Here is a 17954-nt window from a genome sequence, read left to right as displayed (position 1 = left end):
CCTGTCACAGGCATGTTCCACCTCAGGGCCTTTGCACTGGCTGTTCCTTCTGCCAGAAAATTGTTCCCCCAGGTGTAGACTGAGCCCTCTCTCCCCTCCTTCAAGTCTTGATTCAAGTCTCACCTCACTGAGACCTCCTTGACTTTCTCATTTAATACTCCAAACTTCCAACCTCCCTTATGTTCCTCAACTTAGTCTTTTTTCCTGTGGCACTATCATCTTTAACGTACTAGACAATTTACTTAGTATGTTTTTGGTTCATTATCTGCTGTCCCATGTTGGAATATAAGCTTCTCAAGGGCAAAGACATTTGTCTGTTTTGTTCAGTAGTGTGTCCCAGGTGCTTAGAACACATAGTTGGTGAACAATAAATATTTGTTAAAGAGAGTAAATAAGTGAGTGAACAGTTTGTGCTTTTCTCAAGGATGAGGTTACAATCGAAATCATTTGGGTAAGAGACATTACTGCCAGGCAACCACCAGAGGGCGCCCGCTTCCTGACTTTGGGCTCTGTGGTCTCGGCACAGCATCTGAGAGACCTAGGCACCCCGCCCCCCCAATTTATTCCCCAGTAAAGATAGATTCCAGTCCATCTCAGATTCCTGTCTTCACTTCTTCACTTCGTTTCATGCAATACTCACCTTGGCTTTTCCACCTTAAATATATATATTAAAATAATAATTACATATATAATAAAATAAAAAATAATTATTTGGGGATGTTCCTGGTCAATCCTTTCCCCCTCTCTCATTCCCTCCAAGGTCCTGGATCGTGAGGGCCAAATGGATAACCCCTGTACCAGCTGGCTCGCAGATGCCTACTGGGATAACATCACAGAGCTGGACAAACTGACCAACTTCCATGGGCTCATGAACTCCTTTGAACAGTATCCTCGTGACTGGCACCTGTGGTACACCAGTGCCACCCCCGAGAAGGCTATGCTGCCAGGTGCCTGGGCGCTGAGCCTCTCTCTCCTGCCCTCCTTCAGCCATGTGCCTGCTCCTCCCTTTCTTCTTCCTCCCCTCTCCCAAGTTCCCTCAGTACATCTGCCTCCCAGCCAGGCCAGGCCAAGCGTTCCTACAGGTGCCACTTTGTCTAGATCCCCTGCTCTTCCCGACTCACTCTCCTTGCAATTACTCACTTCATTCCCAGGTGAGTGGGAGAATGCCTGCAATGAAATGCAACGGATGCTGATCGTTCGCTCCCTGCGCCAGGATCGCGTGGCATTCTGCGTAACCTCCTTCATTGTCTCCAACCTTGGCTCCCGCTTCATCGAGCCGCCTGTGCTAAACATGAAGTTGGTCAGTGGCTTGGTTTCCTTGCCCACACGTGCCCATGCCCTTCCCACCTCCCTCTCCCTGTTCCAGTCTGTCATTGCATTTCCTCAGTCTCTCTCTCCCACTGCCTTATGTTGTGGCCCTCTGCCTGAGGCCATGCCCTGTGCTTCCAGCAGGTGATGGAGGATTCAGCCCCACGGACCCCACTTGTATTCATCCTGTCCCCCGGTGTGGACCCCACCAGTGCCTTGCTCCAGCTGGCAGAGCACACAGGCATGGCTCAGCGCTTCCACGCCCTGTCCCTGGGCCAGGGCCAGGCCCCCATCGCAGCTCGGCTCCTCCGAGAGGGTGTGATTCAGGGTCAGTGTCCACCCCATTCTTCTACCCCCATCCCTGGCCCTGGCCTGACTGCCCACCACCTCCAGCCTCAGTCATGCTGCTGTAACTGCAGCTCCTGCTTCTCCAGAAGGCCCCAGGAGTGGCAGACCTGAGCATTTGGACCCCACCCCTCAACCGCCACACACCCACAATAAGGTGGAAAGTGGAGGGGACAGATGGGGTGCAGCGAATGGTTCCTGCTGCATCCAACATCCCCTTGCAGGACACTGGGTGTTCCTGGCTAACTGCCACCTGTCACTGTCGTGGATGCCTAATCTGGACAAACTGGTGGAACAGCTGCAGGTGGAGGATCCTCACCCTTCCTTCCGCCTCTGGCTCAGCTCCAGTCCCCACCCGGACTTCCCCATCTCAATCTTGCAGGCCAGCATCAAGATGACCACAGAGCCACCAAAGGTATGGGTGACTGTAGGTAGCCAACATCGTTTGTGCCATCTGGTCTACCTTTCCTCCTACTGGCCTCAGAGAGAGGGCTTAATGTTAACAATGCAGCTTATTTGATTCTACTGGCCTCTATAATTCCCCACCTCCTTTCTCTCCTCTGTGTGCCAAACTCTAGAACATACTAGTAATAGCTCACATTTCTCGAGTGTTATTATGTGCCAGGCATTGTTCTAAATGCTTTACGTTAATTAATTCATTTAACAGACACACACTATCAGGTAAGTGCTGTCACTCTCGTGTCACAGGAGGACACTAAGACAAAGAGTCTATAACTAGAGTGTAGACCCTTCTGGCCCTCCCTCCTCCCGGCATTTCCTTGCATTCTCTCCCTCATGTCACTGCCTGGACTCTCAGCCTCTTTCTCCTTCCTTCTCTCCAATTTTATTGAAATGTTTATCTTTAATATTACAGGCTCACCATTGATGCAGTCATACTGCTCCTTTAAAATCTGATCATGTTGCTACATCCTACCCACTTACCCCCTGCTTAAACTATTTTAATAGATTTTCATGGCTCTTAATCAAGATGAAAATCCTATTCACGTGGCCTGTGTACCTCAGCGGGCATGTCCCCAGCTTTGTGGGTCGCCACGCTTCCCTTTGCTTTCTTTGCTCTACCGACACCATTAACTTTTAAAGTTTTTTGTTGTTCTTCCTTGAAAGACCCTGTATTCTCCCGCCCCAGGCTTCTGCACCTGCTGCCCTCCCTGTTCTCCCTACTTCCTTTGTCCCTTCAGGTCGCAGCCCCAGCAGCACTCTGTCCGGAAGCCCCTGACCTCCAGGTCTAGGTCAACACCCAGTGACACACTCTCCTACAACCTTCACTGCTCCCTCTGACCTTACTGCTCACTGTGGGACTTTATACGGATTAGTGTGATTCTGATTAATGCCTGACTTCTCCTGACTGTAAGCTCCATGAGGGCAGAGACCACATCTTTTTTTTTTTTTTTTTTTGCCTCTCACTGTTTTGCTCATCCTATGACCAACACAAGGACCCGTATGTAGCAGGTACTCAGTGAACAAGGATGGCTGGCGAGCACACACGTGGATGTCTTTCACCATTCATCCTCCTCACCCACCTAGGGCTGGCTGACATAGTTGACTGTCCCTCTCCCTGGTTCCCCCGACACACACTCCTGGTCCCCTCCCATCTGCCTCTTGCCACATCATTTATTACTTCTCTGTTTCTTTCCCCTCCTGTCTTGTCCCCATTCTCCATTTCCTCCTTTCACAAGTTGATGGAGAAATTGTCCTCTTCCTGATTTCAACTCCAATCCCATCTCTGGTTCCAGTTTCAAACTCAGTTCCAGGTCTGAATTCCACCTGGTTCCAAAGCATTTCTTTCTGGCATGCCAGCACTGTAAATCCCACACTTCAAAACAAGTTGTCAGCTCCTCCACTTGGATTAGCTCATCCCATTTTTGTTAATGGCACCACTAATTTAAAAAAAAAGTTTAAAGTTGATTTTTATCTAACTTTATTTTTTCTGCCAACAAAAGTATTCTGCGCCCCCATTTTAAAGTGTCACACAGTCCAGAAATGGGTTGCCAATGTAACAGAACTTTTTTTTTAATGCATTGTTTTGAGCCTTACTTTTGCCTTTTAAAAGAGGTGTGTGCCTTGGTTGCTAGAGGGCCCCCTGTTGGCTGAGCGCCCCCTCTGTGATGGGCAGAGGAGTTTTGGAGGTAGGTGCTGTTTAGGTGGGCATAACTCTGACTCCGAGGGAAATCCAGGAGGAGAGAGGGAGGAGTCCAAGAGGATGGCTCTGCAGTGAGGCAGGGCCCCAGGGGAGAGGGCCCCAGCAGAGAGGGCCCGTTCTAGCTCAGCCCAGGAGAGCTTTCTGTGAAATACTGTTTGCTGGTGATGCAGAACCTCCCTGGGATCTGCCAAAACTTCTGTGAAAGTAGGACATTCAGGGTATCTTGGGTACAACTGGGTTTCTTTTGGTAGCTGACAGAGGCCAATATTTTTAAAATATTTTATTTGGAAATAATTTTAAACTTACAGAAAAGTTGTAAGAGTAAGAGTACAAAGAACCCCCACGTGTCTGTTACCCAGATTCATCTGTTGTTAACATTTTGTCCCACTTGCCTTATCATTTGATCTCTCTCTCTTTCTCTTTCTCTCTCTCTTCAGTTATACTTTTTCTGAACCATTTGAGAGTAAACTGCATATATCCTGGCCTTTCACCGCTACACATGCCAGTGTATTTCAGCGTAAAGGGCTCAGTCCTAAGAATAAGGATGGTCTCTTACATAACTGAAGCACAGTTGCCAGCTTCAGTGAATTGATACATTATTTTTATCTAAATCTCTTGTTAAATGTCCCAATCACCATATATATAATTATTTATTTATATATACATATGAAATATATATATATATCTGGGCCCTTTATTCTATTATTAGGTCGAGTTTTTCGTCCTGGGGTCAACACACACTGCCGTAATTACTATCTAGCTCTGTAATAATTCTTGATAGCTGGGAAGGCAAGCCCCTTACCTTATTCTTCTTCAGATTATTCCTGGCCTTTTGTTCTCCAATATAAATTTTGGAATTAGCTTGTTAAGTTCCACCAAAAAAAGTCTCTTGATCAATTTGGGGGAAATCGACATCTTTAGGATATTGAGCCTCTCAAGCTGGGAGTATAGTAGGTCTCTCCATTTGGTCTTTTTTGGGGGAGGGTAATAAGGTTTTTAACTACTAATTTTAATGGAGGTACTGGGGATTGAACCCAGGACCTTGTGCATGCTAGGCACGCACTCTACCATTGAGCTATACCCTCCCCCCTATTTAGTCTTTATTTCAATAAAGTTTTGTAATTTTCTCTACAAAGATGTGTACATTTTTATTAGATTTATTCCTCGGTACTTTACATAGACCCTTTGCACATAATTGTGTACATTTTTGCTCATTAATAGTGCATGTTTATGTCTTTGTTCATATTTTCTGGCACTCCCAAATTGAGTTGGCCTACCCACCATTGAGAACTTCATAGCAGAGAGGATCAAAGGTAGGCGGGGGGTGCACAAGAGGGCGGGACTGCCACTAGCCCATACAGTGCCTGTGTGTGAATTAGAGAAAGGCACCAGCCCTGTGAATGAGTGCGCATCTTGGCATGCAGCTCAAGGACTGGATTTCAGCCTCCACTCATCCTTTCAGCCATTGCCCTTGTGCAGTGAGCAACCTCCACAACTGTACACAGTGGTCCTAGTGGCAGGGCCGAGCAAGATGCACGTCATCCCACCTCTGTACTTCATTGTCCCCAGGGCCTAAAGGCCAGCATGACCCGTCTTTACCAACTGATGACAGAACCACAGTTTTCCCGCTGCTCCAAACCCACCAAGTATAAGAAGCTGCTGTTTGCACTGTGCTTCTTCCACTCTGTCTTACTTGAACGCAAAAAGTTCCTGCATCTTGGCTGGAACATCATCTATGGCTTCAATGACTCTGACTTTGAGGTTTGTGCTACCCAGGACTCCCTCACCCCAGCCCTCTCTCCTTCCACTTCCTGCCCTATGGCTACCCTGCAGGTACATCCACTGACAAAGCCCTTGTTACAGTGCCCCTGGAAGAGTTCCTGCCGTAACTGTGTGTGGGGCTGGGGGCTGGGGCTGGGGCTGGGACCACACACAGGTGTCAGAGAACTTGCTGAGCCTCTACCTGGATGAATATGAGGAGACACCCTGGGATGCGCTCAAGTACCTGATCGCTGGCGTCAACTATGGTGGACACATCACAGATGACTGGGACCGGCGCCTGCTCACCACCTACATCAACGACTACTTCTGCGACCAGTCTCTATCGACCCCCGCCTACCGGTGAGGGAGGGTGGCAATGAACAAGGTGGGGCAGAGGACAAGAGAGACCAGGTGGCAGGACAACAATGGGGGTGGGGTAGGGGAAGTGTCTGAGGAGAGAACATGCAATTGGGAGAAGGCAGACTTTGTGGGATTGGGGAGGAGGCAGCAAGAGCAGGGAGTTGGATGAATCAGGTCTTGGCCTGGCATGGAAGCCCCAGCGTCCCCACAGTGCCACAATAGTTATGCGTGACTCCCCAGGTTGTCAGAACTGGAGACCTATTTCATCCCCAAGGATGGGAGCCTGGCCTCATACAAGGAGTACATCAGCATGTTGCCCAGCATGGACCCGCCTGAGGCCTTTGGCCAGCACCCCAATGCGGATGTGGCCTCCCAGATCACTGAGGCACGGACTCTCTTTGAGACTCTGCTTTCCCTGCAACCCCAGATTACACCCGCCAGGGCCGGCGGCCAGAGCCGGGAAGAGAAGGTAAGGCCAGACAGACACCTGCGGGAGGAAAACAACAGGGAAGAGCAGTCTGCACTCAGAGCTTCTGCCTTGGCAGGTCCTTGAGCTGGCCGGTGATGTGAAACAGAAGATTCCGGAAATGATCGACTATGAGGGGACCCGAAAACTGCTGGCTCTCGACCCCTCCCCGCTCAGTGTGGTTCTTCTGCAGGAGATTCAGAGATACAACAAGCTTATGGAGACCATCCTGTAAGATGGATGGGGGTCCTGCAGAATCTGGGGAGGGGGAAAGAGGAAGGGCCTTCACTGCCTGCCTAGAATGGGTCTCCACCTTATCCTGTTTAGGTTCTCACTGACAGACCTAGAAAAAGGCATCCAGGGCCTCATCGTCATGTCTACAAGCCTAGAAGAGATTTTCAATTGCATCTTTGATGCCCACGTCCCTCCGCTCTGGGGAAAGGCAAGACTACATCACTGTTGATCCGCCTCCAAAAATGAGCTCTCCTTGCACCCCTGTGCCCCCAACCTGGTTCTAGGGAAGCAGATGGCAAAATTCAGTTGAGCTTAGGCTTTGGAGTCAGGCAGGTCCAAGGCTGAAATCTGGCTCTGCCCTTCACTGACCGACTTTGCAAAGCTATTAAGTTAGAAACTTACTCAAAAAGTCACTAACCTCTCCAAGGATGTTTGAAGGATTCCCAGTTCTGTGCGCTCAGTAGGTGCTTCATCAATGGTAACTGGTTAATATCACCGTCATTACTGTTAATAAATAGCTGTCATTTTATGCTTCTTTCCTGGTAGTTGGGTTTTGGAGAGCTTTGCTCAACTATGGTTGGGAAACAGGGGCTGACACCATATATTCTTCTTGTATCTGCTTCAAGTATTCAGAATAAGGCTATGAGTGCACAGATAAGTGAGTGAATAAACACACACTGCCTCGTCCTCCAGGCATATCCCTCACAAAAGCCATTGGCTTCATGGACCCGGGACTTGGCCTTGCGTGTGGAACAGTTTGAGCTGTGGGCCAGCCGTGCGCGGCCTCCTGTCATCTTCTGGCTGTCTGGCTTCACCTTTCCCACTGGCTTCCTCACCGCTGTGCTGCAGTCTTCAGCTCGCCAAAACAATGTGAGCAACATGGAAAGTGGGATGGGGAGCGATGCTGTGGACATGTATTTTCTCTGCTCTCTGGGGGTCCTCCCTTATTCTCACCTTCAATCTCCAGATTTCAGTGGACAGCCTCTCTTGGGAGTTTATCGTTTCCACTGTGGACGACAGCAACCTAGTGTATCCACCTAAGGTGGGAGCCAGATGTGCTCTGAGCAGAGTGGGGTCTGGTGGAGGAGGGTGCTGGGAGGAAAGGTGGGAAACAATTGGTTAAGAAGGGAGAAGAGAGGTGGCAAGTCAGGGAGGCTGGCAACTGAGGGTCTAGACTTCCCCCCAACCCGCCCCCATGTCTCCCCAGGACGGTGTCTGGGTTCGGGGACTATACCTGGAAGGTGCCGGCTGGGACCGGAAGAACTCCTGCTTGGTGGAGGCAGAGCCTATGCAGCTTGTCTGCCTCATGCCCACGATCCACTTCCGGCCTGCTGAGAGCCGCAAGAAGAGTGCCAAGGGTGGGACAGCTCCCTCAAGCCTGCCTGCCCCATCCCTCGCTTGGGTCCCTCTGCCACCCCTCCCCCACACCCGCTCCTGCCCTGCTTTCCCAGAGCCTCCAGGGTCTGACTTTCTCTCCTCTCCTTTCCCTCAGGAATGTACTCCTGTCCCTGCTATTACTATCCCAACCGGGCAGGCAGCTCAGACCGCGCATCCTTTGTCATTGGCATTGACCTCCGGTCTGGGGCCATGACATCTGATCATTGGATCAAAAGGGGCACTGCTCTACTCATGAGCCTGGACAGCTGAGAGGGCCTCTCTTCTTCCCTGCTTGTGGGAGGGTCGAGGACTCTTGGAGCCAAGGCTGATAATGCACCTCGGACAGAGGCTGGACTTCACTCAGGCCTTGACCTTAATTGAATCTGTCGTGTAATGGGGCCTTGGTAAATACCTAATTGTGCTAGCCATAAAGGTGGAAGAATTGTATTGGAGTTCGGTGTAGTAGAACGCCCGCGACCACAAGCCCTAAGTCTCTTAATGGGATAGTGGGGGCGTGGGGAAGGAGGAAGCCCAGGCCTTACAGAGGACGGGGGCTCCCGTAAGCTGCTCCTGGACAAGGAAAGGAGCACGGGAAATGGGAGGCCTTGGAGGGAGGTGTGGCCTTGAACGAATGGGCAGAGCATTGGGGCCTAAAGAAGGTGTGGCTAAACCTCGGGGCAGGACTTGAGCGGGTGGGGCGGGATTTACTTTGGAAAGGCGCGTGATCCAAATGGAATAGGGGTTTGTCAGGCAGGGGTCGGTGCTGGACCCCGTTCGTTGCACCCTGAACCCTGTACCCCGCATTCTGCATCCTACTCGGCACCTGCGCTGAGGCGAACGGTTCGGCAGAAAGCGGGGCGGAGCCGGAGACAGGGACATTGGCGCGAGAAGGGGCGGGACCATGGGAAGGGGGCGGGGCTGGAGATCGGGGCTGGGGGGCGGTGTTTGTGTTGGAAAATCCAACTGCGCCACGGGGCGGAGCGGCCCCCCCAGCCCCGTCCTGGGAGAGGGGGGGGCCGCTCGACCCCCTGGACGACCTTGGGGAGCCTGAACACCTGGGACACCCCAGAAGCAGGTAACGGGGAGCCGCGAGGGCGTCTGGAAAAAGGAAAAGCATCTCCGTGCAGGGGGGCGGGACGCTTGAGTCGAAGGAAGGGTAGAGCCGGGGATGGGCTTCGGGTCTCGCGAAAGGCACTGGGAAGGAGACTGGGGCGCAGGACATCTGGGTCCCCTAGAAAAGATCAGGGCGGAGGCGAGGGAAGAGCTGTGGGTGGCACATGGGTTCCGGATGTCGAGAGAGGCCTGAAAAGACTCCCCGTCCTTCTTGGGCTGGGATTCCCCTTCCTGACACTAGGGCGGGACGGTCCCTAACTGAAGGGCAGGACTAAAGGTCAGGGTTTGCAGATAGGGCAGTGCGATATCCTCTTGAGGTCGGGTGTGGTGAGGCAGGGATGTGTCTCCGGTCCCGGGGCCACTTCAAGCCTCCCTCCAGTTCTTCCCACGGGTGAGGTGTGTAAGTCTCAGCCCTGCCCCTCACATCAAGAGTCCTGATAGCCTCCCAGTGGTTGTCTTCGCCCGCATCCTTTCCGCCGCATCTCACTTTACTGCGCTCGGCCTCACCCCGCTAGTCCCCGGTCCAGCCCCCACTCTCATCTGTTCCCATCCCTCACCCGGCTTGGGCCCTTCCCCGCTGAACCGTCCCAACGTAGCCACGAGATGGCGAGAGCGAGACGCACAGTGCAACTCAGGGTCCTGGGTGGGGGATGTGGTCTTGAAAACAGCCGAAGCCCCCCGCCCTGGCCAGACGGAAAGGTGGGCTAAGGTGCCCATTTGACTTCCTGTCATCTCGGCTCCCCTCACAGGAAATTGTGGGCGGGAGGGCGAAGGGCAGGGAAGGGGGAGGGGGTCGGGGCTCAGCCTCCGCCTCCCCGAGCTGAGGTAAATATTGGGGAGGGGGCACGCGGGCAGGTTACTAAGCAACGCAGATTCGCTTCCTGTCTGCTGCGGCTCGTGGCTGTGACTTGGGAAGGGAGTTGGCCAGAGTTGGGGGCTGGGAAACCGCGGAGAAGGTCGAGGGCAGGTCTCCTGGTTCTCGAGTCAGGGAGAACCCTAGAGGGAGGGGAGTAGCGAGCAGCGCTGCACCTGAAACGGACGCGGCGCGGTCGTCCGGAGGGAGGCGGGGACCCAGGAGAGGCGCTGAGCGGCGCTTCGCTCCCCTTCCCTCCCGGGGGTTGCTTGCCTTGTTGCCAGAGTAACTGGAGAGCTAGACTCGGAGCCGGATTCCCGAACTCTCGCGTCCGTCCAATCCGCGCCAGCGGCTGCCCCTGACATCAGAGCCTTGGCAGCCAATGTGGAGGAGGCATCGTAGAGCCACAGGAAGAGGGAGAGGGGAGGGAAAGAGGTGGAGGCGGGGAGGGGGTAGCTGCCCGGGACCCGCACGTGCACTCCCACACGCTCGCGCCCACCCTCCTCCCTTTGCCGCACGCGCCCGAGTAGCCCCCTGCGCCTGCGCAGCAAGTCGTCGCTCGCCCCCCACCCCCATCTAAAGTCTCTGATCGCAAGCGAGTCCTGGGCTGCTCTCAACCCCTGGGGACCCAGACGTCTGGGTCCGCTAGCCCTCTTTCTCAGGGTCTCGAGCAGTTAATGCTTAGCCTGGTGTGGGAGGGGCCAGCTACCTGTTCCCCACCAACCCCCAGCTGGCGCCCCACTCTCCCAGGTGGGCTGGGCGGAGCTGTGGTTTCCGGCCCCATATGCTCCGCTGCTGCCTTCCCGGGCTCTGGCTTAGGTTGCCTCCCCAAGAGGAACGGAACGAGTTATCAGCGCCCCTTCCCGAGGCTTCACTCGGTCGGCCCTAGCTGCTGTTGGTGGCGGGGGAGGGCGCTGCGGGGAAGCCCCGGATGGCCCAGGTGACTCTTCCCAGACCATCACGCGCCGTCTTCGCGTGAATTCCTCCTCTTTGACGTGCACCAAAATCCTTCCCATCCCTAACGTTTCTTCCCCACTCGCTCTGGTGCTCTTTGCACCTCCCTCGGCTCCTTTCGGACTGTCTCTCCCGGTCTCCACTCGTCCTTCTTGGCTTCTCCCAGTTATATAACTCTTCCTCTTGCCGTGTCCTGATTTCAACTCCACAGACTCCGCCCTGGAACGGCGCGGGGAGGGGCAGGAGAGTTGGGACCCAGACAGATTCCGGCTGGCGGCCGGCTGGGGCACAGGGGAACCCGCCGGTGAGAGACGGAGCCCTGCGGGACCTAGTGCCCCCGTCCCCCACCTCCCGCCCCCCACCCGAGATCTCGCCCGGGAGAGAGAAGGCACAGTATCTGAGAGGCGTGTCGGGACTCCGTCAGAAATATGGGTTGGGAGGTCAGGGCTGGAGGCGGAGAGGCGGAGCCAAGAGGCGAGTCCCTGAGATTGGAGCCGCATTGGGGGCAAAAGATAAGGGCGGGCCGCCTGGGTTCCTTCCTTCCTCTTCTTTCTCGGTTCCCAGAATTCCTAAGGCTATTTCCCAGGAAGCTTAGCCAGCAGCCCCTCTCCACCCCTCGGGGTCAAAGGTCTGTGTTAAGAGTGGCTTGGGATGATGTCACCAATGCACGTGCCCCGGGATAGTTGCCAGGCAGTGAGGCCTCCTCCCCTTTCCATTCTGGCCCCTCGCACCCCCTCCCACCTCTGCCCCGAGTCCACTTGCAGACCCGTGCCATCTTTTCCCCCCCTCCCTTTCCTTGGCCTTAGCGTCCTGCAGGTGGGAAACCCTGGCCTGGAGTTTTGTGAGAGGGAGGGGCAAGGGTGTGGCCTGGTGGAAAGACTTTGTCCCTTTGCTGGGCTTAGAGGACCCTGGGTCACTTTTTCCTTAGATTGACATGGAAGAACTTTCCCTCCAAGCCCTCTTCCCCCTGGAAAGAGCCTCCCAGCAGTCTTCACTTTTCCACCTGCTGCATTGCCAAGTGTCCAATTGCCCCTGCCCCGTTTTGAGTTGAACTGGGAGTGGTTTCAAGATACCTACCCCTAGAGAAGAGCTGTGTGTGGTATGGCGACTCGCTGGATACCAGCTCAGCCCTGACCTTAATCAATGGCACCACACCCCCACCACCAGCAGTGAGGAAAAGAGTCAAGAAACTGTATTAGGCTGAAAAGTAATGGGTCTTTATTCTGTGTAGGTAGGTGGATCTCTCTCTTGAAGGAGGAGGACTCAGTTGATAGTTATGGCTGCTCTTCTCTATTGAGTCTTGGGGTTGGTTATGGTATTGGAAAACATTGGTTTCCCTTTTTATGTACCTTAGGGCTTGGGCTGTCAAATCAGACTTGGATTTCATTCCCAGCTTTGTCACTCCGTGGCTACAGGGACTTGGAAAGGTCACCACCTCTTTGAGCCTCATATTCTTCATCTTGAAAATTTAAATATCAATACCCACTTTCTAGGCAGTTGATAGGGGAAAAAATGAGATAATTTAGGCAAAGCACTTAGCACAGTGCCTGGCACAAAACAAACACTGAATGAATGCTTGTTACGATATGCTTATTATTGTTAAAAGCTATTAGTTATTTTATTATAGTTGGTAAGCCTGCTTCAAGAAACTGGCCAGGACCATAGGAGTTCATCAGGGAGGAGTGGAGAGTTTGTGTTAATTTGGCCAGTGGCGGGGAGGGGGTTGGGGATTAGCTTCCACTGCATTGTGCACTTTATTTGATGAAGGCTTTAGTCAGATTTGTATTGCTCTCTCTGGGATTTTTTTTTCCCCCGTCTTGGAAAAGAGACAGCTAAGACTATTTCTCTGGCTGTGAAAATAAAATAATTGTATTGTGGTTCTTGATTTTTGAGCAAGCCCCCAGTCCCCTCCCATGTTCTCTGGAGCCTTCAATTTTGCAAAGGCACTCCACAGTTTCCTCTGCGGGGACAGAGCTCGGCTGAGGGGTGTGTAAAAGGTTCGGGTGGGTGGGTAGAGAGACTAGTGCTGGGGGTTGGGGGGGGCGAGTAGTTAAAGGAAGAGACCGGAAGGGAGGAGGAGGGAGCCTGCTGGTGGGGAGGGAGGGAGGGGAGGAGGAGGTGGTGGAGGAGGAGGAGGAGGAGGAGGAGGAGGAGGGAGGGGGTTGGGGAGAGCCTGCTACAGTTCTTTGTTTGACTCCGGGACTCAGGGACGGGGAGGAGGAGGGAGGGAGGCAGAGGCTGCAAGCGCCGGGGCAGGCCCAGGAGGCAGAGGAGGGACCGTCTCCCCCGCCCCCCCAGTCCCCACTCCCCCCCCTGCTGCTCCCCCCCTCCCTACCCGGACTCCGGGGGCACCGCCGGGGGACAGACACCCAGCAGGTAACCCCGGCCTGGCTCGCCCTCCCCTTTCGGATTTTCCTTCACACCCTCCCGGATGACCCCTTTCCCCGGTTCCGTCTCCCCATTCCCCTCGTCCTTGCCTCTTTTCCCCGGCCCTCCTTGTTCCATCTCCCCGACTTGGGCTGGTTGCCCGCTGGTCGCGCCGCCGTCTCGTGCAGCCCGACTCCCTTCCCCTCGCCCGACAGCCTGTGCGCCCCAGGTCTGCCCGCGGCACCTTTCGGGGCTCTGTCTCGCTGCTTCTCCAGGCTTTGCTTTCCTTGTGACCTGTCCCCTGGGGCTCCGAGGAAGGAGGGAGTCCCTGTCCTTTTCTCGCTCCCCCAGTTCCCCGCCCCCCAACTCTGGCCCCCTTTCTCCTTCTAGCAGTCTCTAGGGGTGTGGAGAGAACCGGAATTTGGGGGGCCCTCTGGAGGGGCAGGGGGCTGTGTGTCGCGGGGTAGAAAGGGGCTGTGAATGTGTGTGGGGTGGGGGCGGGGGCGGTTAGAGACCCGGCTGCCTGTTGTCCCTTTAAATGGCCCTCACATTTCTGGGGATTCGTGGGGGGGAGGTGGCAAGCCGCCTGCTTGGGGGGGCAGGGCCCTCTGTTCGTCCACACAATCAGGGGTGGTAATGATTTAAAGGGACAGCCTTGGTGTGGCCACTGCCACCCTGCGACAGCGGGAGGGGGAGCCGGCAGGCCATGTCTGGGGAGGCTTGCCTGGTGAGCAGGGCATTTGAGGCCGAGTCTGTTGTGGGTACGGCGAGGTCTGGGACAGTGCTGCAGCTGGGGCCTGTGAGGAGGGGTGACAGCTCGCCTGGGGGTCAGTCAGTCTGGGCCTTCTCCAGGGCCCCACCTTTAGGTTCATGGACTCCTTGGCCAAGAATCCTTGAGTCTAAACTACGGAGTCTGTCAGCCGCCAGGTGGGGGCCAAAGGCAGGTCTGCAGGTCTGCAGGTCTGCAGGTCAGCAGCCTGGACTGGGCACACTGGAGCTGGCTTTTCAGCTTCCCCTTTTGTTGTTTGGCTCTGTGCACAAGAAAGCCCCAGCCCCTCCCCCAGCTCCCCCTTCCCGTCCACATGCCCCCCCACACCCACCCCAGCTGTTGGACAGATGAATTACAGCCTCCGGCTTGGGGCCAGGGCTGGTGAGGGATTAAAGCTCTGGGGCTGGCCCTTTAAATGGCTGCTAGCCCCTCCCCCACCCTGGTATCCAGACACCCCATACACACCCCCTCTGACCCCCTTGGCTAACCCTCACTCCTCTTGGTCTGTCCAAAGGCCTGCCACTTACCTCTCTCTAGGCTAGACCCTCCCCAGCATCCCCTTCTCCCCCAACACAACCACATACACAAATGCTACAGACTTCACACACATACAAACACACACACACTCACTCACCCCCTGGTCTACATTCACACACACACACACAGTCACTCACTCACCCCCTGGTCTCATGTTCTGAGCATCCCTGTTCTGGAGGGTTCCAGCCTCAAACTCCCTTCTCCAGCAGAAGGACCTTTCTTGCCTGGCTTCCCTAGCCTGCAGCTGACCACTACCCTGGCCAGGTGAGGGGCCTTACATGGGTCAGAAATAGCACCTCCCTGGGGGCAGTGTCATCAGCAGCTGCAGCAGTTTGCAGCACATTGCATCATGGAGGCTGGGGGCTAGAGGCCTGAGTCTCTGGGGCAGGGGGAAGGATGGGGGTTGGAGGGCCAGGGTGTAAAGAGGGTAGACTGGGAACCAAAGTGTCTTGGTCTTAAGGGCAGAGAACTATGGCTAAGGGAGCAAAAAACATAGGTCCCTGAGGAGTGAGTTTGAGGTGAGGGCAGACTTAGGTTTCATCCCTCTATGGACACCTGGTTCTTGGCCCTGGACCTAGACACATAGCTTCTTGTCTCTTAGAGTTAGGAGGGAAGGCAGTGGGCCTTCTTGGGACACACAGAGGAAGGAGGTGATGGGGAAACAGGATATGGCCTTGAGGGGTGGATGGATGAGAGGCTTGCAGCAGAGGCCACTTCTAGACTCAGGCCCAGAGTCACAGTCCTTGCTGAGAAGGAAGGCTCCTCCTTGCTGGGCCCGATCATCTAGTCTGACCACCTGTGCTGCTCGCCAAGACCTGCCTACACCCGCCTGGGGGAAGGAGAGGGGGCAGAGTCCAGAGGGTGGGGTTGACTGGTGTCTTGATAAGGCTAGGGAGGAGGCAGAGCTGAAGGAAGAGGATCTATGTGCCTGAGGCCAGGACTGAAGCTGACTTGGATGCAGATGTCAGAGGAAAGGCAGTTGGGGCTACTCTGGGGCCGGGGACTCTCAGCAGGAGGGTCCAGTCAGTAGAAGGACCATGGGTTGGGTGTCCACCATGATGCTGCGTTACGCAGATGCTATAGCATGCTCCCCTCACTCTCTGGTCCAGGATGCTTCCTAAAGGGGAAGGCTGGAAGACCACTTTAAGGATAGCTTTTCCTGGTTGCCATGGAAACAGATTATCTCCCATCCCATCTGACCGCCAGAGCCAGGTTTCTCCTCAGTAAGGGAACAGGGGTCACAGAAAAATTCTCTGGCCTGGGAGACCCCCACCTCTAACTGGCTTTTTTCTTTTAGGTTCCCCCAGGCACCATGCCAGCCCCGTAGAACCACCCACCCCACCCACTGTGGTCTGCTCCACCCCGTTGCTGGGGCACTGGTTCCAATGAGACAGGGCATGCCAAACTCCATCTGGTAAGTCCTACCCCTCACCACTACCCCCAGCAGTCCCACTCTGCACCACATTCATGAAGGACTGGTATGATCTAGATCATGCCTACTCCTCAGAATGGTCCAGTCCAACTCAGAGCACCCCCTACCATGTGGTGCTTGGGTGGTTCAGCCTTCCTCATTTATGGAGCTCCCCTCTGTTGCCTATGAATGGTTCATCCCTGTACTTCACCAGCCTCTCTACTACCACCAAAAAATCTTTTCCCCCTAGTGCTACAACTCAGTTGCTTACTGAATTGAATTAAGCTAGGGTTTGTGAGCTGGAAAGTAGAGATGAGATACCCTGGAGAAATTTTTCTTGGCAAGTGAGAGAGATTAGCCCCTGTAAGAGTTGTTGAACAGCCTAGCTTTTATGGAAGGTGATTGGAAATTGATTTGGAGAGATACTGGAGACCATTGTCACAAAAACCTGCTGTTGCCATGGCAATCTTAGCACCCCCCCCACCTTTTCTTCCAGATCCCATTTGGTTTCTTTCTCCCTCCACTGCACCACAGCACCACAGCGCTTGCCCCCTATGCCCTAAATCTTACTCCTCTTCTGCTTCCCTCTCTCTTGCTGCCAATTCTCTGCCTAAGGCCCTGCTACATTCCCCATTCTCCTGTAGGAAAGAGAACCTAAGCCAGGAACTTAAGTTCTCTGAGTGCATGTTGCTCTTCTCCACTGCTCACCAAGTTCTTGAGTGGGACTGTTCTTCTATGTATCTCTCACAATTTGGCAAGATGGTTTGCACACTGGGGTACCTCAGTGGAATTGAGCTGAATGAATATGTTGACTGAATGACCTTCAAGGCCAAGAAACCAATGGCTTCTGAGATGTGCTGCCCAGCCACCTACCCACACCTTTTCTAGAGGATGAGGGACATTTGGGATGGTAAGGTGGGGTAGACCTGAGGGGCAGACTGACTCAGAAATGTCCTGTGAGGAAAGAATCAACAGGGAATAAACAAGGGTATTATAGACAAGTGGTAAGAATGAGGCTCTGAAAAGAAGCCTAGATCTTCCTCTAGAAGAATGACATTGACCAGGTTATATAACCTCTCTGTGCCTCAATTTCCTCATCTGTAAAGTGGGGTAATAAAAGTACTTCCTAAGTCAGGTTTTGGAGAGGAGTTTACAAATGTATATAAAGTGCTTAACACAGTACCTGGCATGTAATAAGTATTCACTAAATGCTACCAATTATCATCACAATGGGAGCCACAGGGAGCTGTGAGGATAAGCAAAGATGTTGAGGAATAGGACAGAACTTAAGGTGGACAGACCCCCTAATACTTGACTCAAACAGAAGGATCACTGATCAAGTAAGATGTCAGGATTCAGGGGAGTGAGGCGAGGAATCAGCAGGGTCAGCCTGTTCCAGTGTTTCCCTGACTCTGTTCAGGAACATGAAGGCAAACACAGAAGGGCATGTGCAGAGACACACGTGATCACGCAAGTGATGCAGAGGCAGCCCCAGACAAAAGACCGAGACAGGAGCCAGGCAGACACACAGACAAGTGACAGCCCCTCGGAGTCATGTAGACTGGCATAATGACAGGAACGCGTCAGACACAGGCACTGAAGGAGACAAGATAAGAAGATATGCAGGTGCATACGGAGACAGACACCGGGACCCCACACACAGCCGACCTTGTCAGACAGACTGGTGAACACAGCGGTCCAGTCAGAGGCAGACACAAGGCCCACAGTGACACACAGCGGGCCGGGGCCAGCACTGTCACTCCTCGGTGGGGAGCGGGGAGGGGCCAGCAGCGAGGGAAGGCTAGGGAAGGGAATCCCGAGCGGGCGGCCTGCCCGGGGTGGCTGAGTCACAGCGGAGCCCCAGCCGGCAGCCCTCCCCTCCGCCTCCCCCCTCCCCCAGGTAAGCGAGCCTGTAACCCCTCGCTTCCACCAGGCAGA

The 17954-nt window shown here is 54.1% G+C and overlaps 1 protein-coding gene and 1 long non-coding RNA gene across 7 annotated transcripts in view; one reads left to right on the top strand and one right to left on the bottom strand.

Annotated features, from left to right (window-relative positions):
• The window catches only part of DNAH2 (dynein axonemal heavy chain 2), an 80988-nt gene extending 72529 nt beyond the window's left edge, over positions 1 to 8459 (top strand). For 3 of the 6 annotated variants that reach the window (XM_072940399.1, XM_072940394.1, XM_072940396.1), the window contains exons 76-88: positions 761 to 947; positions 1152 to 1300; positions 1450 to 1636; positions 1878 to 2068; positions 5384 to 5575; positions 5751 to 5935; positions 6176 to 6404; positions 6481 to 6632; positions 6702 to 6843; positions 7329 to 7505; positions 7603 to 7677; positions 7843 to 7993; positions 8128 to 8459. In XM_072940399.1, coding sequence (XP_072796500.1) covers positions 761 to 947; positions 1152 to 1300; positions 1450 to 1636; positions 1878 to 2068; positions 5384 to 5575; positions 5751 to 5935; positions 6176 to 6404; positions 6481 to 6632; positions 6702 to 6843; positions 7329 to 7505; positions 7603 to 7677; positions 7843 to 7993; positions 8128 to 8282 — 2172 coding nt within the window. In that variant the 3' untranslated portion in view covers positions 8283 to 8459. The remainder of the gene's footprint in view (positions 1 to 760; positions 948 to 1151; positions 1301 to 1449; positions 1637 to 1877; positions 2069 to 5383; positions 5576 to 5750; positions 5936 to 6175; positions 6405 to 6480; positions 6633 to 6701; positions 6844 to 7328; positions 7506 to 7602; positions 7678 to 7842; positions 7994 to 8127) is intronic. The other 3 variants (XM_072940398.1, XM_072940395.1, XM_072940397.1) reach the window with 3 other exon arrangements.
• On the bottom strand, positions 7240 to 8001 carry LOC140686420 (uncharacterized). Its single transcript, XR_012060229.1, has 2 exons — positions 7870 to 8001; positions 7240 to 7727 (listed from the first exon to the last, which is right to left on the bottom strand). It is a non-coding gene; the product is annotated as an uncharacterized lncRNA (long non-coding RNA).
• Positions 8460 to 17954: the final 9495 nt, after the last annotated feature.

This window comes from Vicugna pacos, chromosome 16 (genome assembly GCF_048564905.1).
Source record: "Vicugna pacos chromosome 16, VicPac4, whole genome shotgun sequence".
In the NCBI taxonomy this organism is placed as follows: Eukaryota; Metazoa; Chordata; class Mammalia; order Artiodactyla; family Camelidae; genus Vicugna; species Vicugna pacos.
This window is presented reverse-complemented; position numbering and strand designations above follow the sequence as displayed.